Source organism: Cordyceps javanica, chromosome 2 (genome assembly GCF_051103115.1).
Source record: "Cordyceps javanica chromosome 2, complete sequence".
Taxonomy (NCBI): domain Eukaryota; kingdom Fungi; phylum Ascomycota; class Sordariomycetes; order Hypocreales; family Cordycipitaceae; genus Cordyceps; species Cordyceps javanica.
This window is the reverse complement of record NC_139296.1, coordinates 5,438,607-5,462,475: the sequence shown is the minus strand read 5'-3', so window position 1 is coordinate 5,462,475 and position 23,869 is coordinate 5,438,607. Positions and strand designations below refer to the sequence as shown.

The following is a 23,869-nucleotide window of genomic DNA, read 5'->3' as shown; positions in this document are numbered from 1 at the left end:
TAACATGGCGAGTAATACCAGTAAAACGCACAGTTCTCCAGTCGGAATGAAACGCCCGCAAAACCTCCCACCGACCCGAGCTGAGGGAAATGGCCGTCACACAAGCAGGACAAAGGGGTGTAAGTAGTCTGGACCTCTGCTGAGTAGACCAGCACCCCTCCCCCCCCCTTCTCACCCAGCCTTATCGGAGACCAAGCTAGAGTGGGACCACGCGCCGCACGCGCAACGAGTCCCCGGGGGTGATGACTCTATGAGTGAGTGAGCAAGTTTCCATGACACCAGCTGCAGAAATGAGGCTTGCAGAGATTGAGCAAGTTTCTCCCACCCGGTCGAAAGAATGGCAGGCTACTTATTGCTCCACCGCTGTGCGTCTGAGGAGCTGCTAACTAGTTACCAAATTTGCACGGCTGGGGCCCCTTGTCAGTCGTATGGTTTTGGCCCAGGACCGAAAAGAGGAAAACCTTCTCAGTCTGGACCAAATTATAAACGACCCGTTCCCCCATCTCCAGCCTTGTGCTGCTGGCTTGGGTAAGCTGACTTTTGTTTCTTTGTTTTTCTGCCTCGTCCTTGATTCTTTCTTATCCTCTTTGAACTTGTCCGAGTAATGGCCGACACCATGTCCAAAGACCCCGAGGACGCCAAGATCCGCGTCGACACGGCGGGCGACAGCGCTGACGAGGTAGCACCCGAGGATGGCGGCAGCGGCAGCGGCAGCACGCAAGCGGGTGTCAAGAACATCGAGGCCACGACTGTCGCGTGGAACAAGAACATCCTCATCGTTGCCTATGTCCTCATCTGGCTAACGTACTGCGTCGAGGGCATGCTGTCCAACACGACCGGCGCTCTCACGCCCTATGTCACTTCGGCCTTTACGCAGCACTCGCTGACGCCGACCGTGGGCATCTTGAGCAGCGTCATCGGCGGCGTCACAAACTTGACCCTGGCCAAGATTCTGGACGTCTTTGGTCGTCCACAGGGGTATCTGTTCTGCATCGTGCTGGCCACGGTCGGCATGATCATGATGGCGGCGTGCAACAATGTCGAGGCGTATGCGGCGGCGCAAGTCTTCCAGACCGTCGGCAACAACGGCATCCAGTACAGTCTGTCAGTCTTTGTCGCCGACACTTCGACGCTGCAGAACCGAGGTCTCATGCAGGCCATAGTGAGCACGCCCAATCTGTTCGCTGGCTTCCTCGCAGGTCCGATTGCCTCGGGCTTCGTCAAGGGCCCTGGCTGGCGGTGGGCGTTTGGCATGTTCACCATCATGGTGCCCTGCATCACGCTGCCTCTGTATGGCATCTTGGTCAACAATTTCCTCAAAGCCAAGAGGCTCGGTCTCGTCGCCAAATCCAGCAGCAACCGAACGCCGCTACAGTCGTTTCTGCACTACTGTCGCGAGTTTGATGCAATCGGTCTCCTACTTCTCTCGGCCGGCGTTGCCTTGTTTCTATTGCCCTTTAATCTTTACACGCTGCAAGCGCGGGGCTGGACCTCGCCGCTTGTTCTCAGCATGCTGATTATTGGTGTTCTACTCATCGTCAGCTTTGTCGTGTGGGAAAAGTTCTTTGCGCCTGTTACCTTTATTCCATATTCGCTGCTGCTGGACCGAACAGTTTTCGGAGCGTGCATCCTGTCAGCGACACTATTCATCAGCTACTCGACATGGAGCGTCTTTTTCCAGTCATACCTGCAGGTGGTCAAGGGCCTCAGCATCGACAACTCCACTTATGTCATGCAGACCTACTCTGTGGTGTCTGTCATCTTTGCCGTCGTTGCGGGCGCCGTGATCCACAAGACCGGCCGCTTCAAGCCTGCCACCCTCTTCGTGGGAGTTCCGCTCAGTGCCTTTGGTCTGGGACTGATGCTACACTTTCGCGATGCGGACAGCAACATTGGCTACATTGTCATGTGCCTCGTCTTTGTAGGCATAGCTGCAGGAACAATTATCGTGTGCGACGAAATCGCCATGCTGGCTGCTGGTGCCCACCAGTACGTGGCTGTATGTCTGGCCGTGTTGGGCATGTTTAGCAATGTTGGCGGCGCCATTGGCTTCACGATAGCGTCTGCCATTTGGCAAAATACTCTGCCCAACAAGTTGGTCGCGTACCTGCCTGAAGAAGAGTTGCCCAATCTGCTCATGATTTATGGCGACATCGAAACCCAGCTTTCATACCCGATCGGCTCGCCTACACGGCAGGCGATTCAGCACGCGTACAGCGACGCCTACCTGCGGCTGTTGGCTACCGGAACGGCCGTTTGGGCGCTGGGGTTTGTTGGGGTGCTGATGTGGCGCAATGTCAACGTCATTGGCATCAAGCAGGCCAAGGGGCATGTCTGGTGATGCGAGACAGCTTTTGGCAAGTTTATTGGTTGGGGAGCGAGATTGAGCATGAAATTTGATGGCGTTTGCAATTTACAAGTTGCCATATCAGTACCAGTATACCAGGAAACCCTAAATGCCTGCCAACCAGATCACGTGTCGAGCATCGGGAAATCACGTGTTGGGCTGTGAGAGCAGGATACCAAAGGGTTGATATTGTTTTGTAATTGAGAAGCTATAGAAGATGTAATTTTATACCAGTCAAATATAGCCGCATGCAATGATTGCATAGAAATTCCCTCCGATGCAGTATGTAAGTTACATGTCTGAGCCCGCTCTGGAACGCAGGTACCCAGGCCGTGCCGGGTTAGGCCACAGACGCCCAATTAGGCACCCAATACAGTGGAGTTTACCCCAGACAACGCCACTCACAGCACTGTCGTGGCCTGAAACCTTTCCTTGACTGGCCCTGTGGCGGCCCGCTCCAGCACTAAGAGCCACTAAAAATCCCGCCTTGCCGCCTGCCAGGCACGATTGGCCCCATTACCTTATCCTTAATAGGTTGTGGCTGAGGCGTGGTGCCCCGTGTGTGGCTCATAAAAGTGCACGCATCCCACTTCAGCTCCTCCTCTCCTCTTCTCCTTCTTCACTCACAAACCACCACACGGGTCGCAAATATCTCGCGGAGTCTGTCATCTTTTCATTAAGAAGGTATTCTTCTCGCCCGGGCCCCTCAAGTCAACCCCCCTTTGTGCGTCATTCACTCTTTTTCATCCCCTCATCCACCCACTCTCCTTCGCTCTTTTCGCCGCTCTCTAGATAATTCACCAGAGAAAGTGTCGAGCGTGCGTGATTCGTTTCTCGCCCGCTTCGATTTATCTTGCTTTCTTAACCCGTCCCCGACCGAGTCGTTCTTTTTCCAACCCGACCCCGATCTCCCCCCAAAAAAACACCGCAGCCATGTTCAAGCGCTCGTTTCGCCACCATGACGCCGTGCGCGTGGACAAGTCTGCGCGAGTGAAGAAGTCGGGCTCCGTCCGGGATCCAATGAAGCTTTCGAAATTGCAAAGGTCGCTCACCGAAAACGACGCTCTGCTACATCACCAGCAGCAGCAGACGGTCGCCGCGCCGTCTCCCATCATCACCCTGACGGTAGGCCGCGAAGGCCGTCTCTTTGCAGCGCATGAGGATGTGTTGCGCCAGTCGCCGTTCTTTGACGTCGCCTGCCGCTCCGCCTTCCCCGATGTGCAGAGTCGGAGGATATCGCTCCCCGAGGAGGAGCCGGAGGTGTTTTCCGCCGTGCTCGAGTACCTGTACAAGGGCGACTACTACCCGCGGCTGGTCCACATCCGCCACCGCAACACCTGGGAGCTCGAGGACCACTCCGCCAGCGGCGCCGGCGGTCTTCGGACACCCGCGGCCTCTCCCAACCCTGAATCTGGTGGCCGAGCCTGTGCGGCTGCCACCGATGCCGCCGTCTACCTCGACAGCGTGGGGGCTGACGTCCTCCGCGACACCGTCGTTTACTGTGCCGCCGAGCGCTACGGCCTCGAGGAGCTCAAGCGCCTGGCCCTTCGCAAGCAGGGGCTGCAGGCCGGTATCGACGTCGCCACCATACTGCGCTCCGCTCAGTATGCCTACGCCCACACGCCCGATTCGGACAGTCGCCTGCGCGCTCACTACCTCGCTCTCATCATCCGCTGCCGCAAGACGTTTAAGCGCAGCGGGACCATGCAGGCTGAGATGGAGGCGGGCGGCACCAAGTTGTTCTTTGACCTTTTCGTTGCCATGTGCAACCATCTCGACGACGTCATTGACGTGAGCCATGTTCGCACCCCAAAGACTGTCTGAGAGAAGCTCGGTTTGCGCATGGTGTGTTTTAGGTTTTCCATCTACTAGGTTCCATTTTTTACTTCCTACGGCTCCAAGTTTGCGAGGCGGATCTGACTGCCTCGAAGTCGTCGCATTTACAAAATCAACTCGACTGAAAAAAAAAGAATTGTTACGAATTTATCATTGTGGAATTCACAGCGGGCGTTGGCGTACTCTTGACCTCCCTCATCAAATTGTGTCATTTCCGGCAGGGAGCTGATTCAGTTCAAGTCTTTCTGTTTGTTTGGCTCCCTCTTTTGGGATTTCATTCACGTCTTTGGGATTTTGCTGCAATGCATGAGCTTCGAGAGCTGAGGAAATAATGACGACCCGTCTGTCCACAGATATACTTTCCTCTGCTCTTTCCTTTTTTTTTTTTTTTTGGCTGATTTGCGATTCGGATTCTTTTAATGGCTCCTCATGATGGAGGCTCCCCGTTGTTCGCAACAATTGGAAGTTGTATCGATATGGCTTTGTTATGCTACCCAACTCTCACCCAACTCCTCTCCAAGGGGACCAAGATTGGTTCCTCTGTCCCCTTGCCGATTCTTTCTTCCCCAGAAAGAAGAGAAAAATCTCAGACAATTTTGCGCTGGACAGCAATTCGAAAAAAAAAATTCATCAAATACCCCCTCCGCTTTCCTCCCATATGGCATTTTGTTGCATGGTTTGTTATTGGTGCATTTTGTTTGATGATTTTGATTCTCCTGTTTTAGTACTGGGAATATGACAAAAGAAGCTACAGAATGTTCTCTCTCACAGCTTGGAGAAATTCGGCGTTTGTTTTTTTTTAGTTTCCTCATGTCTAGTCTTTGACTGGGGGCAGTTTTCTGCTCCAAACACTGTCCACACAAGACCATGCTTCCTCTGTTTCCTTTGTTTTTTGTTTTGAGGGATTTCAAGAGAAAGCATGCTGCATGGCCCGGATAATGACGTTCACATGTATGAAGAAAAATTGCAAAAAACGTGGAATAGCTGATGGTATTGGCTCCGAGAGCTGATTCTTTTCTACTTTTTCACACCAAGGGCTGCAGCGCAGTCCTCCCTGGCGAATTCGTTCTCGTCGGGGTCTTTTTTTGGGGTAATAGAAAATTGCCGCCTCAAATTCTTTGTGTCCCATTGCGACGTGTGTCTTTATAAACTCGTAGTCTCTCTCCCTTTGTTTCTCTCTCACCCTCACTCTCTTCCTCTCTCAAAATCTATATGTCGTCATGTATCATGCCCATTCCACCGCAAAGTTCTCAAACTTGGCTTCTAGCTGGCCCGCGCCCTCCCCCTTGGCCGGCCTGGCGACGAGCGCCGCCACCTCGAGCGTCCAGCCGGCGTACTGCGGGTCGGCGACCCAGCAAATCTCACGCAGCGGCGTCCTGGTCTCGCCGTCGACGTGGTACACCCACCAGCTGCGGCCGTTGTCGTCGCCCTCGCTGCGCACCTGCACGGTCACGCTCCTGCGGCCGGCCGCTACGTCCGCCGCCGCGGCACCGTCGTCGCCCACGGGCCCAACGCTCCAGTCGGCCCAGCCCTCGCAGCTGACGGTCGACAGCCGCGGGAGGCCCTCGTACAGCTCGATGCCCGTCTTGACCCACCGTCTCTGGGGGTGGTGCGCCGGGTGTGTGAGCCGGAAGAGCAGCCCGGCCTGGTCGTAGCGCTGCGTGTACGTCGCGGCGAACGTGACCTGGGCGGAGCGGAACCCGGCCAGCGGGCCGGACGAGTGCGTCTGGAAGGGCGCTGTGGGTGCGCGCGTTTGCAAGTGCGGTGTCAGTACAAGGAAAAGGGGGGTTTTTTCTTGGAGATGTGTGTGTGTACGTGGTGTCCCGGCGCGCGCCGCTTGGGGTCGTCACCTACCGTTGAAGACGTCCGTGGTGGGAGGCTTCTTCCAGATGTCGGTATCCGGGCCGGCGCTGAGACTAAACGACTGAGCCATTGTAATTTTGGGGGGGGGTGTGATATAGATTGTAAATGCGAAAGAATAGGCAGCTGAATTGATGAGTTTCAATCCATCTCGGCCAGCAAAGAAGACGTCCCGGCTGGCTTATATAGGCGCAGACGGCGCGGGGCACTGGTAGCCCCGCTGAAGAAGCATAATCACGGCATTGCGCAGACTGTCGGTCCGGGACTATGTGATGCCCCTGTCGACTCTTTCAGTTTCCTCACAGCCTCAAGTTTGAATCGGCCTCGCCTGCGTGCTCACGCCCGAGTCGGAAAGTACCGGCGGTTGCATTGGTAATAGAGCAAGGCTTCTCCGCTGCCAGGAGAGGTGCACTCGGCAAGTCGGGCCTCGACTCCGAGGTGGGTCGACGATGCGGAGCGACCGTTTTAGGTCATGCCGGTGTAGATGGCGCACGCGAGTCGAACAATGCTGATGTCTTGGGAAGCAATGTTGATGAATAATTAAAAGAGTCATCTTTAGTTACTCTTGACACGTGTACACTCAAGAATCTGCCATTGTATTCCGTGCGTGAAAATTTGATTTCCAAGATTTTCTAGGTACTTCGCTGCCCAGCCTACACCACATCCTTCCTCGCAGCACTTAGAAAGCCAGGGCGGCCACACCAGCAGCAATAGCCGCGACACCAGCACCAATCTGACCCGCCGCATTATTCTTGGGCTTATCTGTCCCTGTGCTGCTAACCGTTACGCTCGTCTGACTCGCACCGCCCGATGTCGTCGCCGCGCTCGTTGTCGCCAGCGCGCTTCCCTTGCTGCTCGTCTTGGCCGCAGCGCTGCTGCTACTGCTGCTTCGTCCCGTGCTCGCTGGCGTCGACTCGGACTCGCTCTCCTCACTCGTCGCCGTTGCCGTCGCCGTTGCCGCCGCGCTGGCGACGCCAATCTTGCCATTTTTGGACGTCAGCACCACCGCGCCCGGATCCCGGACCGTGTTGGAAATCGTCGTCACTGTCTCGCCGCTGTCTCCGTCCGTGACAACAATTTTGCCCTGCGTGGAGCAGAAAGCAATCGACACGGTGTATGCCGTTGAACCGCAGAGGTCCGTCAGCGACGCCGTCTTTTCTGGCGCGTGCGCGACAAAGCTCGACAGCTGGCCCAGGTACGCCATCCATCCCGACGTCAGGCTCGCGGGCATCACGTCGGTGCACTCGTTGGGTGGCCGCGCTGTGCGCATCCACGACTTGATGCTCGCAGGTATCTGCACGGGCCGGCCAAGGTCGTAGTCAATGTCGCAGGAGCTTGCGCGGGTGTCAAGCGAGGCAGCTTCTGTGGGTGCTGGGGCTGGGTTGGCGGCAGCAATGCCGACAACCGCCAAGGCAATGGTCTTGGTGCGCATTGAAAGAACCGAGGCTATTGTAGGGATATGAAGTATTTGTATTGCGAATTGATAGAACAAAAGAAGACGCGAACGAGAGTCGAAGGGACGCTTTTTCACTGAGGCAAGGGATGAGGCATGCTTATAAGTGCAAGCGATATCTTCGCAAAGCTCGCCCGTTTTCAGTCCGGTCATAGCATAGCAAAAAAAGCTGCTCAGGCACACCCGACAGAGAACCAATTGCGTCGGCTAATAAGGTAAGACTTCAGCTGGGATTAATTCAGCCCTAGCCCGCCAAATAAGCCTAATGTGCATCAAGTCTCGGTGTAGGTCCACTCAACAACGCCACTTTCAATCAGGTACCAGGGCAGAAGTGAAATATCCAAGAAGATATTCACTAGCATTCTCTCCTCAGGGCCGATAACCAGTTGAAACTATATTCGTTCTTTGAAAGGGCCAGTTCAGTGTGCTTCGTAATCAAGCCAATTGGCAACCTCAATCGAGCAAGTGTGTTGTTGTCTCAAGTATTCTCCGGCGGATCCCTGCTAGTGCACCATCGTAATTCGCATTGGTTTGTTCAGGTTCAGCTCCTTCATAGAACTAATCCACTGCGTTCATGCCTTGGTCTTTTGTCGCTACAATCATGAGATTGCGCGGCGATATCCCGGCATCGAAGACAGGCACAACGTCGACACCCTGCACACCCTGCCGCTCTGCCAAGAAGCGATACCGATCCACGGCAATCACACTCTCCACCACCTTGCAGCAAAGAACGCTCAGCGTCCACAGAATCGCGATACGGCCCTCCCAGTCCCGGTACTCGTCTTCGTAGGCGCGCAGCTGCTCGTCGTTTGGGCGCTGCGCGGCGTCCACACGCAGGCAGTCCATGGCGCGGTGAGCAAAGGCCGTGAAATTGACCATCTCGCCTTTCCGTATACCCCAGGTGGGACGCTCGCTTCCGTCGTCGCCGGCAACACGAATGCCGTGGTCGTGGAAGACTTTTTCGAGTATCGCGCGGTAAAGGCGGCGGCGACCAAACATGGACAACGCCTGGGAATCAGGCCGTGGCCAGTTATTTGGGGCTTGGCACCCTGTCATCAGAGCTGTCGGGCTCAATGTGACGTTTCTGCCACGCAGTGCGTCGCTGATGGGAAACCCTTCTGGGCAGGCAGCTGACCGTGGCACAATGTGGTTGTAGCAGCATCCGACGACGGCGAGAGCATCCATGCAAGACACTGTAGCAAAATATCTTATCATGTGCTCCGACAAGTTGCCGCAAGCATGCAAGCCCACCAGAATGCATTTTTCACCCGCCGACCAATCTTGGACCTTGTCCGCCAGTGCTACTGAGCCGTCGATCCAATGCACCATCTGCGTTAATCGGTGTTTTGGGATGCCGAGGGTATCCGCAAATGCTTGAGAACCGGCGATCTGCGATTCACTGCCATCAATGGCGAGGATTTGTAGTTCCGGGAAAAGATATGCCAAGCTAATGGAGAGGTAGCCCTGTCCCGAGCCCATATCGACAACACGCCGAATTCCTCTGGACTCGCATATATCGCGGATCAGCTTCGTGGCGCGAGCCACTTCCGCACTCTTCTTTGTCTTCATTCGCGTCTCTAGAACCTCGGGGAGGATCACTGTCTTCCCAGGCTTTTGTGTTCTGGTCAACGCGAGGCCTTTGAGCTGCGAGAGCCAGTTGCTGAGCGACTCAGGACGGCTGCGGAAGAGTTCATGATCGGTCGATTCAGATTTATCAGCGCGGTTGATTCCGTCTTCATCGATGCTATCGATGAGATCTTGTTGGGCAAGCCGGTGGTCTGGCCAGCTCGACCACCACTTAGTCCATTCGGCAGGCAAGCCATCCCAGGCGTTGTGAATCAGCGCATCATTGACGTGGATGCCGCCTGTGATTTGACGGACAAAGGGGGTGTCTATAAAGCTGCAGAGATCGTCTGTATAATTTTCCAAGTCTTCATAGGCTCCAGGCAGGTCCAGCATTGCTCTGCGCTCCTGCTGCAGGGGATGTTGAAAGGCAGAAAATGTTTATTTTTGCATGGTCCAGCGGGGCGGTTGGAAACGATAGCCTATTGAGAAGCATCGCCAATGCTATCGGTAGCCAGGGGACGACCAACTGCGACAGAAGCAGATAATTAGACGTTAGATTGCCCATCCCATCTCAAAAAACCCGGAAAACACTGTCTATTCTTGATTCGTCTTATACAATACAGCTTCTACAGCTAGGAACAGGGGTGTATAGGGTAGGCCTCGGTGCCGGCCATAGTATTGGTAGGTGCCCACAACTTACCGCATCCCCACCAGTGACATGGAAAGAATTCTAAAATGAAGAACAGAAAGAGTTGATAAAATAGCCGGAAAAGTATCGAATACAATGACCTTTGCCAGTTTCATGCTGTGACACGACTAGGAAAAAAGCACGCTCTGCCGGTTCGAACGCTGTGCTTTGTGTTGGATGAGTCAGCAGGAGTGGCTGCGGTACCCACTCGACCACGCGCTGCGGCAACGCCATACTCACTGCTTGGTGGAGTCGCAGCACAGGAGCGAAACAATTTTCTTGACCAGACATCCGTGTTAATCATCGTTCGAGGGGCTGTCGCGCCGTCTGCTAGGGCTTTTTTTCTTCTATCATCTCGCCTACATCGACAGTTTAGTTATTGATACCCCTTCGCATCGCTTACACTCTAATTCTATCCTGAGTCGCTGAGCCTATCCCGGAATAGCTGCCGCGCAGCACTCGCCAACGCCATGTCGTCCCTCATGCCGCGAAAAGCCGGTCGTGGCGACCCCCCCAAGCCCAGGTTCGCCCGACCCAATCCTGTGAGAGCAATGCGAGAGCGTGAGGAGCGCCGTCAAGCTGCTGCCGCCGCCTCGCAGCAGGGCTCGTCTTCGGCCGCCAACAAGCACGGTGCCGTCGCCCCGCCAGCTCGCCAACAGTGTCCTAACAAGGCCTGTCCCAAACCCAATGTCGTCGACGGCACCTGTCAGACCTGTGGTCGTGTCGCTGATGACAGTAACATTGTCGCCGAGGTCCAGTTTGGCGAGACGTCTTCGGGTGCAGCCATTGTCCAGGGTTCCTACATCGGTGCCGACCAGGCCGGTGTCCGGAGCATGGGCCCTGCGTTCCGGCGAGTGGGTGGCTCGGAAGACAGAGAGAAAAGCATCAGGGAAGCACGCGGGTTGATGCAGGGTTATGCCCAGCAGCTCAACGTATCCGACAGTCTGGTGGCTGCCGGTACTCAGGTCTTTAAGCTCGCATCAGGCGCCAATTTTATCCAAGGCCGTACGCTTGCCAGTGTGGCTGCAGTCTGCCTCTACGCCGCCTGCCGTGCCGAACCACCATGCAAAGTCATGCTCATCGATTTGGCCGATTTAGTGCAGCTCAACGTCTTCAAGCTCGGCAGAATTTTCAAGAAGCTCAACGAAGTCGTGCCCATTGGCAACGACGGCCTGATTCCTGTCTACCCCGAGGATCTGATTTGGAGGTTTGCGACCAAGATGGAGTTCCGCCAAGAGACAGCCAAAGTGGCCGAAGATGCTGTCCGCCTGGTCAAGCGCATGAGTCGAGACTGGATGGTCATGGGACGACGTCCCTCAGGCATCTGTGGTGCCTGCCTGCTCATGGCCGCGCGGATGCACAACTTTCGCCGCACCGTCCGTGAAGTCGTATACATTGTAAAAGTCACAAATCACACCATTCAGAACCGTTTACAGGAATTCAACTTTACAGAGTCTAGTCAGATGTCCGTAGAAGACTTTTTAAAGCAAGACTTTCTCGAGAGTTCACACGACCCGCCATCGTTCTATCGAAAGTCCGACGAGTATAGGGCGCAACAAGAAGAGAAAGCCAAGAAACGAAAGCGAAACGATCAAACCAACGCCGACGAGGATGAGCCCGCTCTGCCACCGCCTGGGCCTGTTGTTAGGATGCGCCGAGGCACAGACGCCGGTGCCGATCTTTCCAGCGCGCCTCAACTTCAGTTTCGTCGCGATGCCGACGGCTTCATCATCCCTCCCCATCCGTCCCAGATCCCCAAGGACATGCCCTCATTACCCATTCAAGACGAGGCGACTGAGGGAGACGAGGACCTGCAAAAGCTGGCCAACGAATTTGGCGATGCTCTCGACGAGGAGATGGACCAGGATGAAGCTGCTGCCTCTTCTGGAAGGTCTGGAAAGGGAAAGAAGAAAAAGGCCCAACTCCCAATCAACGAAGAATGGGAGCAAGATGAGCAAGACCTCGAAGGTCAAATCGAGGAAATCTTCAACGACCCGCTTACATACGAGCACGCACTCGCCTACTCCAACGCCGAACAACGCGCTCGAATCCACTCCTCCTGGGCTCTGCAGCAGCGTCCTCTCAAGGAAATTTCCATGTCGGTCGAGATTGACGAGGATGAATTCGCCAACGACCCCGAAGTGCGCAATTGTCTGCTCTCGCCCGAAGAAGCACAGATTAAGGAAATGATTTGGGTCAACCAGAATAAAGAGTGGCTGCGCCAACACCAGGAAAAAGTATTCCGCCGAAAGGTCGAAGCGGAACGACCCAAGCAAACACGTCGGCGCAGGAAGCGCGCGCGCATGGGCGAGGGGCAGACGAGCCCAGCGAGCTCGGCGGCAGAGGCGGCCGTCAGCGTCGCCAAGGATCGTGCCTGGTCCAAGCGTATCAACTACGATGCTATCCGCAGCATCTTTGATGTACCCGACGCCGGCGGCCTTGGCTCTGCGGCTACGAGTCGCAAGACAAGTCTGGCGGGCAGCACACTTGGTGGCGACGATGACGAGGCACCCGAAGATAGCGATGCGGGTGATGATGATGCGCCAGAAGAGGATGCGACTGAGCATGAGCATGCCGGCCAAGGCGACTACGAAGGCTTTGCGGAAGATGACGACAATCCTGACTTGGATGAAGAATATGGTCTACACGATGATTGATGGACACTTGAAAATTGAAGTGACTGCTAGTTTCTACCAGTCTTGTTTATGGCAATGGATCAGGTTGGCGTTTAATCTTGGACATGGAGGAATACCTTGGGACACAACTATAGAAAAGAGTCATTATTCAAATACCAACTATGGGATGAAAACTTGTAATTAATGCACATCAGTTATTACGCACGTACGCGCGTACGACATTGTTTCTACGCTTCCTGCTAGACTAGAACGCATTGGAGGCGATGCGAATCTTGACGTCGTTCCAGTAGCTCTCTCGCTTCGCCGCCCTGAGCCTCTTGCCGTACCAGATGACGGGCAAGAAGATGCTGCAAATGACGAGGGCGACAAAGGCGACGCTGATGAAGCAGTTTTGCATGCCGAGGCCCTCGAGCCAGGGCGTGATGCCGTAGGAGATGGCGAAGCTCATGGTGTTGCGGATGAGCATGAGGGTGACGAGGGCGTCGCCGGAAATCTCGCGGAACGAGTCGACCAGGTACGCAATGGACAGGGTGATGCCGATGCAGCTACTCAGAGACAGTATGGCCATGGCAACGATGAGTCCGAACCAGTGAATGCCGTGTGCCGCCTGTGTTTTTGTTAGCCATTATATACTCGAGGTGGATTGTTCGAAAGGGAGAGGACGGAAGAGGAAGGAAGAGGAAGGGGGGAGAGGGCAAGGGGGGAGAGAGAGAGATTGGACGCACCCCAACACCCCAGAGGATGAGACCGGTGGGAGTGAGAATGGCCGAGGCGCAAAAGAGCCAGAGGCGCTGCTCGGGCTCGTAGATGCCGCCGTTGCGACGGGCCATGCGGATGACGAACCAGTCGGAGAAGACGCCGGTGTAGGTGGCGCCGAGGACGACGCCGACGATGCAGGACAGGTAGGAGAGGCCGACGATGCTGGGGCGGAAGTGGTAGGGGGCGCCGCCGAGGATGATGGAGGCGGTGGCGTTGAAGATGTTGAACCAGACGAGGTAGGTGCCGTAGGCGAAGCCGGCGTAGAAGATGGTCGGCCAGGACAGGTAGCGCAGGCTCTGCCACGCGCGCCAGTGCATGAGGAAGGGCTTGCGCTCGCCGTCGCGGCCGCGGCCGCGGCTGAATAGAGCCAGCCTCTGGACAAACGTCTTTACCGGCGGGTACCCGGGCCGCTCGACGCCGACGGTGCTGACGTTTTCGGCGTACGCGGCCGTGTCGTCCTTGACGGGCGAGGAGGGCGCGCCGGCCGCGTCCTTGTCTTTATCCGCGGCGTCACCACCGTAGACGACGCCGACGCTGGCGCGCACGTAGTTGGTCTCCTCCATGAAGAGCAGCAAAAAGGCGAAGCCGGCGGCGCAGAAGATGCCCATGACGTAAAAGGGCCACTGGAAGCCGAGCCTGTCGCTGATGAAGCCGCAGAGCACGGGCGCCAGGTAGTTGGAGCCGGCCAGCATCAGCGCGTACCAGGCAATGTAGGTGCCGCGCTCGTGCGCAAAGTAAATGTCGGTGATGGACGTCTCGGGCAGCGACTCGATGGGCGACGCCAGGAAGCCCATGACGATGTTGCGCGCGATCCACTGCCCGCCGCCGCGGGCATGCGGGCTCCAGAACGAGACGGCCTGTGACCGGCATGTTAGTTGGTGGTTTTGGATGTGGTTTTGGACATGGAAGAGGGGAACAAGAAAAAAAGAAAACTCACCACCATGCCCAACATTGAAACGAGGTAGGTGAAGCGCTTGCCGTATTGTAGCGCAAAAGGCTGCCAGAACAGCAGAGACCATCCGAGCAGCAGAAACATGTAGCCGGTGCCGGCATTGAGATCGCCCACTGTTGCACCGTCAGCCGGAACGAGCTAGGAATCGCGCGACGACGACAAAGGCGACGGCGGCCAGGCCAAGAAGAAGAATTCTCAAGGCGGAACCTACCAGTGACACCTAGAGCACTCGACAGAGGTACCAAGACGGAGTAGACGGCGGAAAGGGACATGCCGTTGAACAAGACGAAGCTATCACGACATGTTAAGAGCTTTCTTGGTGCTTCCGAGAGGGTATTATTTTTCATATGATTCATTGCACAGCGTGTTGGAGGGAGAGGGCATGAAGAAAAAAACACGTACATCATGAGACAGGCGAGATGGAGTCGCTTCCGGCCCGGGGACCAGTTCAAAGGGTCATTGGGATCCGCAGACGGCGTCGGCACCAGGATGATGTCGCGACTGCCGCTCGCGTGCTGCGTGTCCGCCGTCTGCTCGAGGTCGACCAGGTGCACAGTCCCGGGGATCAGCGACTCGTCCATGTAGGTGGTGACGGCGCTCTCGGCCATGCCTGCGTGACCGCCCATTGCGGAGGAGAGCAGGAGGAATAGGAGGAGAAGAAGAAGGAGGAGGAGGAGTAGGACGACGAAATGAAGCGATACGGAGGGCACTCTTCTGTCTACTTGAGAGAACCTTGTAAATGCGACCGTTCAACGGTTAAAGGAGACGGGGGGGGGGGGGGGGGGGTGTATGTGTGGCTGCAAGCTACCTGAGCTGCCCACACGCGTGGTGAATTGGATTTAGCGGCGGTAGAAAGGACAAGCTCGTTGGAGCTGAGCCAATGAGAAAAATTCCCGAGATGCAGGAGGCTTTCTTTTTTCTCCCGTCTCTGCAGTGGTTCGGTAGCAAAGGTTCCCCTGGGGTGGAAATGAAACGAGACAAGGTCCTGCAGGCTCGTGGCTTGGTGTGAATTGAGATGAGCTTCGTCTGTATTCTCCTGACGAGATGATAATGATGCCGTTGAAAGTGGGAAGGGCACCTGAGAGGTTTATTAAGTAGTTGGTGGAACATTCAACGCCAAAGGAGAGAGAGAGAGAGAGAGATGCTGTTCTCAATCGACACCAGACCCCCCTCTCGTTTCATTCCCTTTCCCTAATCGACGAGCATCAGCGGAGCTCTCGCTCGTCCTGCTGCCGCCCCAACGTGTCAAAAAAGCAGTAGCTCATCCGCCAAGCCCAATCCGCCCGATATTCCGCATGGTGGCTGAGAAGCCTCGAGAGGGGGGCCGCCGGCCCTCCCACACTGCGTTTCCCCTCTTTTTGTGCTCGATGGAATTTCGCGGGGGTGGAGAGGAGAGGGGGGCAAAAGTTCTGGTCCAGTCCTTTTGCAGCCAGAGATGGCGATTTGATTTGATTTAGCTTGGGAGGGAGGGGGAGGGGAGAAAGGCAAGCCCAGCGCCACGCTTGGTCGGCATTTGCGATTCGGAAATGCACCGCCGAGTTTCCGTCTTTTTTTTTCTTGTTATCAGGAACAAGAAACATTCGATCAAAGATTCCCTTCGTGCGACGGGCGTACGGCTGCGTCGCTTCTGACTGATAATGTGTTATCTTCTTGAGGGCTTGGGGCTCTTCCAAGGAGGGGGGGATGATAACCCTGCCGACCCGCCGAAGGCATTCTGCTAGATAGCACTGGCCCGTCTGGTTGGTGCTGTGATTGTCCAAGATGGCTGCTCCACATGGACGAGATGAAGCTGTTCAGATAAGTAGTCATGCAGCGAATTGAAGACCAGGCCATCGATGCCATGATTAGAGGCTGGGTGCTGGGCCCTTTTGCTCGTCCGTTCCGAGGGCAGTATGGAAGTTACTTGCAATCACTCGGATACTAGTTCGCTGATAAAAATCAGGCGATTTCAATCTGAGAGGAAAGCAAAATCAAGAAATAACATTATCCACGATTCCAACATCGCAAAGTCGCACCGCAATGGGCTTATCTCGTAGATACCTTTCCAATCAGATTCAATCTGAGCCTCCCAGTAAGCATCAAGGTCCTACATGCCTGGCTCTACTCGTCACGAAACTGTTTAGACGCCCAAACTTCAAAAGCGCCCTGGAGGGGGGCCTCGAAACTCGCAGATCAGAGTACAACTAAAGAATATTTCAAGTATTTTTTTTGTCGTGCACGCGTAATAACCTCGTCTCATTTTGCAGAACAATAGGTCCGAATAAACTACCCAGCCATCCAATGCATCCATGCATCCCGCATGCTCCAGTTGACCTCTGCGACCGCAGCATCGAGGAATGGCTTTGGGGGAGGGGGGCCGATCGCAACTGAAACCGGGTGTCAGCGTCGTGCCCTGCGCGGGTCACCCGGGCCAAGTCCCTGTGTCTCGTCCTGCGAGAATCAACCTATTCCAAGGTACACGGCTATTTACAAGGGGGCCCAGTCCCGCTGCGACCCAGCTGCAGGGAAGTAAGTTAGTTGCCAGCGCTGGCTGGACGGAGAGACCACCGTCGCACAAGTCGTGCGCTGCAGCTCAAGGATATTCGGAGGCACGCCAACTGACAAGTTTAGGAACAGGGCGCTCTCGAAAACGCGATGCGGGCTGGTAGTTGGAGCAAGTTGTTAGCTGTCTGGACCATGACACGCAGCCTGCACCAAGGACGAGGCAAGAAACTTTACACTCATTTAGCACCCGGCATGGTAAGTATCATTCAAAACCTGCAGTACTGCTACTTACACACTACGTATTAGCCCCTGTAGAATGACTGCACCACGCAGATTCAACTCGTAATAGTACATGTCAGCCGTACCCATTCATCAATCATCCGGGCCGCAGCCCGCCCGCAAGTGCCCGATCCCTATTAACTAGTTAATAGGCGCTCGTCTGCGCCCATGACTTAACTCGCGATCATTTTTAATCTTTTTAACCCCCCCTTTTTTCATGTATTGTGAAATCTGCATATTCTCAAAAAATCTGCCGTCGTTGGCTCTGTCGGTCCTCACTTACTCATGGCGATGTGAATGGCTGCTGCCCGAATCCGGCTGGTGAACGATTGTGATTGAAACTCCTTGGAAGGGGGCGCGCGAACGGCACGGCCCGCGAGAAAACTGTGCCAAAATGGCGGCGGCGGCGGCCAATCCGCTGCAGCCCGGGGTGTACGCCTGTGTCATCGTCACCTTTGCCCTCGCGTTGACGACGCTGGCCTTGCGCTTCTACGCCCGCAGGAGCAAGAATGTGCAGCTGTGGTGGGACGACTGGTTCGCTCTTTTATCCTTTGTATGCTCTGCTTCCCCAGATTTGGCAGTCTTTTGTCGCTCTCGTCGCTGCGTGCTTGAATTGGGCCCAAGTTGTCTGGCTCAAGGGAAAAGCAACACGAGCGATAGGCGCATGAGTGATGCATCTACACATTGTTGCCAACTAACACGCTCTTCTTCTTCTTCTTCTTCTTCAAGTCTGGCTGCGTCTTGTACGATATTTCCGTCTTCTTCCGTGCGTTTCGCCCAATCTCAAAAATCATTGCTACCGATAATCAGCTGGCTAATAACCCAATGTCGGCTTCCAGTCATCACCAAAGGCCTGGGCTTGCATCTCGATGACCTGCCTGTCCCGGTAGAGGAAGCTCGGTACTACCAGCGCATGGTGCAGGAGATTGAGGAGCATGCGTACACAATCGCCATAGGCGCGGCGCAACTGTCGCTGCTGGCGCTGTATTGGCGCCTCTTCCAGGCCTTTGCCCGTGCACGTCAAGTGATATTACTGCTCCTCTTGCTTGTGTCGACGTGGTTCCTTGTGCGGGTAAGCTTTCGAGCACCATTGAAAAACATGCCGCTTACTGTGCCTATGGCTTGGAAGAGGGGCCACGGTCATTGAGACTGCCTTGCTAACTCAATCACAGTTGCTTGTGGCTGTCTTTCAATGCTTTCCGCCCCGATTCTTCTGGGATAAGAGTATTTACGGAGATTGCACCGTCAACCCGAAACAGTTTTTCCTCTGGTCAGTTTCAACGCATCTCGCCATTGACCTGGCCCTGATAATCCTGCCCGCGAGTAAGGTTTCCCGTGCACCTGACGACCTGATCTTTGTTCCTTGCCTGTGTTTCCTAGCATCGACAAAGCTAACCCTTACCCTGCAGCTCAAATAAGTCGTCTATCGCTTCCGATGATACAAAAAGCAGCCATCCTAGGCATGTTTATGTTTGGATTCATGTAAGCCGTTCCATTTCTCCGGATTCCACACACTAGCCATTAACGCCGTCCCCCACAGGGTCATGATTGCATCCATCATGATGCTGGTCGTGTCTTCAAGCTACGACTCCTACGCCGATGACACAATGTGGAACTGCACACCCATTGTCGTGTGGTCGGCGGCGGAGGTTCACCTGAGCGTAATGACCTGTAAGCGACGCCTCCGATTCCTCTCTCCGACGGGGCAATACTCATCATGTGTAGGCTGTCTCCCAATCCTGCGTCCCATTGTAGTCGCTTTTGGCGGCTGGTGGAGTCACAACTTTCGATCGAGAGGCAGCGAGACCTCGCGCTGTACCGAAGACAGTGCAAAGCGGTGCAGGCCATCTCGCAGTAGTGTTGGCAAGAATAACAGGCCGGCTTCCACTGAATCGGCCTGCCAGCTCGCTACGATTGAGCCTGCGAATGAAACGACGTACATATATGGCCAAGGATCCGGTCCTGACACGATTGTAGAGGGGACGCGCAGATCTGATGACGCTCAACTCGAGTACAGGACGGGCACTGGACCAGGCATCAAGGTCAAGTATGAAGTAACGATGAATTACACCGAGTAAGAGGGCACGGCTCGCATGCGAGACAAGGCGGATGAAAAGCAGGCTTAAAAGGTGTAATTATCCCCGTATCACGAAAATTAGCGACTTAACATGAGCTATTACATTCGCCATTTACATCGCAGAGAGTAGTATCATTAGAAAAAAAATTCATTTCGCCCCAAGTCGTCGCTGCATTACTGCTTCACATCAAGGTACTTCTTGAGCCGCTCCAGCGCCCCAAACAGCTCATTGTCGTGCTGCCTGCGGGCGACAATCTGGATCGCGATCGGCGCGCCCTCAAAGTCGCCCTCGTCCCAGAGCCGGCGCGCGTGCTCGCACTCTTCGCTCAGCGGCGTCCCATCGTCGTCGTCGTCGGCGTAGCGCTCCGCGCCCCGGCCGCCCGCGACGACGGGCGTCGGGAGGACGACGGCGGGCATGTCGAGGTAGTTGAAGAGGATGGTGTAGTTCCAGTAAAAGGCCGTGGTGTGGGCGGCCGCCGGGCCGTAAAAGGCCGGGCACACGACGACGTCGACGTCCTGCTCGGCCCAGTGCGCCGCCCAGTCGTACCAGAAGCGCTCCTTCTTGTCGGCCAGCTCGAACAGGCCCTGCGCCGTGGGCGTCGGCGCCGCCTCGGCGTCCCGCACCGACCACTCCGAGAGCGCCTGGAAGGGCTCGCCCGACGCCTCCAGGGCGCGCCGCATCGCGTCCACCCCGTAGGGGAAGTAGGCCGTCCGCGCGTTGGCGGCGGCCTCGCGGGTGCGCAGCGGCGCGAACGGCTTTACCTCGATCTCGGCGGCGCCCTGGAGCCGCGCCTTGGCCCACTCCATGGCCCTGACGACCGGCGGCTGCGGCTGGATCGCGCCGTCCGTCATCATGAAACCCACCTTGAGCGGCGCCGCCGCCGGCGGCGGAGGCGTGGCGAGGCCCGTCCACGGCACGACGCTGAGTCGCGGGTCGACGCGCCAGGGCTGCGCGGCCGAGAAGACGGCCATGAAGAGGTCCATGTCGCGCAGCGACCGCGACATGGGCCCCCAGGTCGCGGGCACGGTCATCTCGCCGGCGGAGCCGCCGAGGAGGCCGTCGCGCCGGGGCAGCAGGTTGCTCGTGGGCTTGAAGCCGTAGACGCCGCAAAAGGCCGAGGGCGCGCGGATGCTGCCGCCAATGTCGCTGCCGATGCCAAAGGCCGAGCCGCGCATGGCCAGCAGCGCGGCCTCGCCGCCGCTGGAGCCGCCCGACGTCAGCGCCGTGTTGTGCGGGTTGAGCGTGCGGCCGTGGAACGAGGCCGACTCGAGGTGCATGATGAACTGCGGCTGGTTCGTCTTGCAGTAGAAGACGGCGCCGGCGTCGCGCACAATGGCGACGGCCTGGGAGTCAAAGTCGAGCGCCCGCTCCGAGCTCAGGGTGCCCAGGTCCATCAGGTGGCCGCGGAGCGGCATGTGCGCCTTGACGCTCGTCGGCACGCCGTGCAGCGGGCCGACGGTCCGGCCCGTCGCCGCGAGGTGGTCGTCCAGCTCCCGGGCCCGCGCCAGCGCCTCGTCCATGAAGAACTCGGTCAGGCAGCAGGTCAGCTGGTGCGCGATGACGGCCCTCTTGCAGAACGCCGCGGCGACCTCGACGGCGGTGTACGCCTTTGTGGCGATGGCCTCGGCCAGCGCCACGGCATCGTAGTTTTCAGTAATGTCCAGCTCGCGCTCCGTCAGCAGACCAGACTCGCGCGGAATGTTGGTGACGTTCTTGGGCGCCGGGTCGACGACGTGCTGCGGTAGGCGCAGCTCGACGGGGATGCTGTCCGCCATGCGCTGCAGGATCGCCGCCCGCTTCTGCTCGTATTCATCTGAACCACGGGGCATCGCGGGGTGGACCGCCACCATTGGGAGAGGAGGAAGTGCCATTGTACTTGTCTAATACGCTTGGGTAAGGCTTGCCAAAGCTGAGTGAGACGAAACAAGAACAGACTGGAAAGATCACGAATCGCTCTCTTAAATGGGAGCAAGTAGCGATAAGACGCTCGTCCCCCTGTGTTTCCCCGCGTTTTATCCTTGCCATTTATTTATACAACGCCTCCGCTCTTGATAATGTAAGTCTTTGACCGGGCCGGGACTTCAAATGGATACTGGTAGTTCTAGCCCCATCGGCGGAGACTACCAGCCCACCCTGTTGTGCGGGGAGCTAGCAGGGTGAGATGGGCTGTGGAATCGATTTCCGACGAGATAAATGTCCCGCTTATGAAGGACAAGATTGAATATTACTTTGAACAGCGTCATACGGTTCCTTTCGCCCGGCTCTCGTGCTAGCGGCGGGGGCCGTCCTTGCTCGTGGAATCAATTTCCGATCGACAATAACTCCGCTGACATAAAAGGGGATTTATCATCTCCCAACAAGCAATCAATGCATCGGCACTGGCCGCTCATACTTTTCCTGTTTTAGCTCCAAGTCCGTGTGCCCGTCGGTTTACTGGTACATAGCTCTCACATATCATCACCAAGATAAAGTTTCATCCAACAGATAATGAGTGGATGGATGAGGCTTTGACCTGAAAAAGCAAAAAAAAAAACTGTAAAGAGGAAAAACTTTGTATTAGATTACAGCAGGCCGTATCTGTCATTTTATATCCGCCGTCTACGAATAGTCAATCTCCACACCCACGGGCACGCCAAAGACCTGGCTGTTCTCATACACGCCGCAGTCCACCGCGGACGAGGAGCCGTTCGAGTTCTCATTGACGCACTTGCCGCTCTCCTTGTGGACAATGTTTCCGGAAACCGGAAACTTCCAGGTGTTGGATGCGCAGCCGTCCTTGCTCGTCGCGACGGCGCCGTTCTTGCTCACCAGGCAGCTTCCCGCGTTGAGCAGGCTGCTGACGCGGCCGGACCTGTCGACCGTCCACGACTGGCCGTCGGAGGCGTTGCACTCGGCCCAGGTCGCCGAGCCGGACGCGGAGTCGGTCAGACAGCGCATGGAGAGGGTGTTGAGGATGATGCCGGTCGGCATGGTGTTGAGCTTGCGGCCCGAGATGCGGAGGACGGCGGTGCCGTGCGCGGGCACCTTGCTGGCGGTGACGCCGCCGGCGCTCGCCCTGACGGTCGACGTCTTGCCCGTCCACAGGTCGCGCACGCGGAGCGTCTCGCCGCCGTCGGGGCGCACGCCGATGCGGGCCCAGGGCACCTTTAGGTCGGCGGGCGCGCCGCCCTTGTTGAGGACGGTGAGGAGCCTGTCGCCGTTGGACAGGCTCTTGGTCAGGACGTCCCAGCCGGCGTCGCGGCTGGCCAGCGACGCCTGCTGCACGAGACGGTCCTGGTTGACGGCGATGAGGTCCTTGGTGGTCAGAAAGGCCAGCTCGTCCTTGGTGAGGTGGGGGATGTCGGCGCTGATGATGAGCGGCGCGGAGAAGCTGCTCCAGAGCGCGAACTGGCTCCGCTTCTCGTCCAGCGTCAGGCCCGGGTGGTCGGCGATGAGGAAGTCCGGGTCGTTGAAGAAGCCGGGCTGCTGGAAGCGCGTGGTGCGCACGTGGAAGTTGTAGTTTGTCATGACGCTGGACCACCCCGGCCTGTTGCTGTAGTTGATGATGTCGTCCGAGTGGCGCGCGAGCTGCCCGCCGGCCGCGGCCTGGACCAGGGTCGCGTACCAGCCCGTCAGGTTCTTGGGGTCGGCAAAGTAGGCCGGGGCCGAGTTGGAGAAGACGACCCTCGTCTGGTCCTTGTTGAACTTGGCCATCAGGTCCAGCCAGAGCTGGTACACGGTGCGGTAGTCGTCGACGTAGCAGCCGTCGAGCTTGAGGTAGTCGAAGCCCCAGGCGTAAAAGTCGTGCAGGTCCTGGCTCTCGTGGCCGAGGGTGCCGGGGTACTTGGCCGCGCACGACAGCGTGCCGGCGTCGCTGTAGATGCCCGGGATGAAGCCCTTGGACTTGAGGTGCCGCGTCAGCCACGGCAGGCCCTTGGGGAACTTGGTCGGGTCCCAGACCATGGACCCGGTCGAGTTGCGCTCCGTGGTGGACCACGCGTCGTCCAGGTTGATGCGGTTGTAGCCGGCGGCGAGCAGCCCGTTGGTGGACATGGCCGCGGCGGCGTCCACAAAGATGGACTCGTTGATGGCCGTCGTGTAGCGCGCCCAGTTGTTGAAGCCCATGGGCGGCAGCGGCAGCACCTTGGGGTCGGGCTTGGCGGCCGAGGCCGTGCCGAGAAGGCCGGCCCCCGCGAGGAGAAGGCTGTCAGATCTCATGTTCAGCAGAAAAGCAGTTGGTTTTTTTGAGGAGCAGAAATGATCTCTATAGGGAAAGCCTCGGATGGAACACGGGCTGCGTGAGGCCCGATTTATATACTTTATACAGGTCCCAGTTCATCTTGTCGTTGGAAACGGAAGCATCGCCCCAACCACCCAACCAATCGCTTTACCTCGCCCGTCCCGGCTCTCCGCGGGGTACTCAGATAAGATGCGGTCGGATCGACTGACAATTAGATAATAGTGGCCGGCTGCAACGTTGCAACTCTTCAAAGCTGCCGACTGACGCGGATAACCTGCAGCCGCCCTCGTAAACCACATAGCCGGCAGTTAGCGTCCAAAGTTCTCCTGCCGTATTGAGAAGGTATCCAAGCCGATTCCTCAGATGTGGCTAGTTTGTGGATCTCGAGTGTTGAAGCGAGGCTGCAGTTTTGGCCATGTACGGACAGCTATGACCAATAATTATGTCTTGGATAAGATATAGGCCCAACTACTCCACACTTTTTCCCTGTTGCTGCGCCCGCCACTTGAACGTTGAGGTGTCATTGATGTGACATTTCGGATGCAGCTAAATACCAGTCACCCGTCGGGTGATGTCGGTACATCGTCCACACACGATGTGCCGCTTTGCAGAGGGCGCCTTGAAAAAGAATGCATCACGCTAGAATCTGACCCAGACCGGGATTATAAGACAGTCCATCACGGCACTTTGAGTAACAGTAACGTCGTAGTGC

General features: G+C 56.7%; 10 protein-coding genes across 10 annotated transcripts; 4 read left to right on the top strand and 6 right to left on the bottom strand.

Moving 5' to 3' along the window:
• Window positions 1-616: 616 nt before the first annotated feature.
• Window positions 617-2,341, top strand: V2A60_004144 (uncharacterized protein; the record flags this gene model as incomplete). Its single annotated transcript, XM_083255466.1, has 1 exon — window positions 617-2,341. One exon carries the CDS (start codon window positions 617-619, stop codon window positions 2,339-2,341), a length of 1,725 nt encoding a protein of 574 aa, XP_083111592.1.
• A 939-nt stretch (window positions 2,342-3,280) lies between these two features.
• On the top strand, window positions 3,281-4,171 carry V2A60_004143 (BTB/POZ domain-containing protein; the record flags this gene model as incomplete). The annotated part of the gene is made up of 1 exon (XM_083255465.1): window positions 3,281-4,171. The coding sequence occupies one exon, from the start codon at window positions 3,281-3,283 to the stop codon at window positions 4,169-4,171; it is 891 nt and encodes a 296-aa protein (XP_083111591.1).
• A 1,237-nt stretch (window positions 4,172-5,408) lies between these two features.
• Window positions 5,409-6,116, bottom strand: V2A60_004142 (uncharacterized protein; the record flags this gene model as incomplete). The annotated part of the gene is made up of 2 exons (XM_083255464.1): window positions 5,409-5,920; window positions 6,038-6,116. The coding sequence occupies 2 exons, from the start codon at window positions 6,114-6,116 to the stop codon at window positions 5,409-5,411; spliced, it is 591 nt and encodes a 196-aa protein (XP_083111590.1).
• A 606-nt stretch (window positions 6,117-6,722) lies between these two features.
• Window positions 6,723-7,475, bottom strand: V2A60_004141 (uncharacterized protein; the record flags this gene model as incomplete). The annotated part of the gene is made up of 1 exon (XM_083255463.1): window positions 6,723-7,475. One exon carries the CDS (start codon window positions 7,473-7,475, stop codon window positions 6,723-6,725), a length of 753 nt encoding a protein of 250 aa, XP_083111589.1.
• A 579-nt stretch (window positions 7,476-8,054) lies between these two features.
• On the bottom strand, window positions 8,055-9,455 carry V2A60_004140 (uncharacterized protein; the record flags this gene model as incomplete). The annotated part of the gene is made up of 1 exon (XM_083255462.1): window positions 8,055-9,455. One exon carries the CDS (start codon window positions 9,453-9,455, stop codon window positions 8,055-8,057), a length of 1,401 nt encoding a protein of 466 aa, XP_083111588.1.
• A 765-nt stretch (window positions 9,456-10,220) lies between these two features.
• Window positions 10,221-12,407, top strand: V2A60_004139 (transcription factor TFIIIB subunit BRF1; the record flags this gene model as incomplete). Its single annotated transcript, XM_083255461.1, has 1 exon — window positions 10,221-12,407. One exon carries the CDS (start codon window positions 10,221-10,223, stop codon window positions 12,405-12,407), a length of 2,187 nt encoding a protein of 728 aa, XP_083111587.1.
• Window positions 12,408-12,630: 223 nt separating this feature from the next.
• Window positions 12,631-14,723, bottom strand: V2A60_004138 (uncharacterized protein; the record flags this gene model as incomplete). The annotated part of the gene is made up of 5 exons (XM_083255460.1): window positions 12,631-12,993; window positions 13,112-14,002; window positions 14,083-14,210; window positions 14,309-14,388; window positions 14,500-14,723. The coding sequence occupies 5 exons, from the start codon at window positions 14,721-14,723 to the stop codon at window positions 12,631-12,633; spliced, it is 1,686 nt and encodes a 561-aa protein (XP_083111586.1).
• Window positions 14,724-17,254: 2,531 nt separating this feature from the next.
• Window positions 17,255-18,938, top strand: V2A60_004137 (uncharacterized protein; the record flags this gene model as incomplete). The annotated part of the gene is made up of 7 exons (XM_083255459.1): window positions 17,255-17,413; window positions 17,590-17,626; window positions 17,700-17,932; window positions 18,033-18,183; window positions 18,270-18,342; window positions 18,401-18,531; window positions 18,586-18,938. The coding sequence occupies 7 exons, from the start codon at window positions 17,255-17,257 to the stop codon at window positions 18,936-18,938; spliced, it is 1,137 nt and encodes a 378-aa protein (XP_083111585.1).
• A 173-nt stretch (window positions 18,939-19,111) lies between these two features.
• V2A60_004136 (uncharacterized protein) lies at window positions 19,112-20,767 on the bottom strand (the record flags this gene model as incomplete). The annotated part of the gene is made up of 1 exon (XM_083255458.1): window positions 19,112-20,767. The coding sequence occupies one exon, from the start codon at window positions 20,765-20,767 to the stop codon at window positions 19,112-19,114; it is 1,656 nt and encodes a 551-aa protein (XP_083111584.1).
• A 769-nt stretch (window positions 20,768-21,536) lies between these two features.
• V2A60_004135 (uncharacterized protein) lies at window positions 21,537-23,135 on the bottom strand (the record flags this gene model as incomplete). The annotated part of the gene is made up of 1 exon (XM_083255457.1): window positions 21,537-23,135. The coding sequence occupies one exon, from the start codon at window positions 23,133-23,135 to the stop codon at window positions 21,537-21,539; it is 1,599 nt and encodes a 532-aa protein (XP_083111583.1).
• Between the last annotated feature and the right edge of the window lie 734 nt (window positions 23,136-23,869).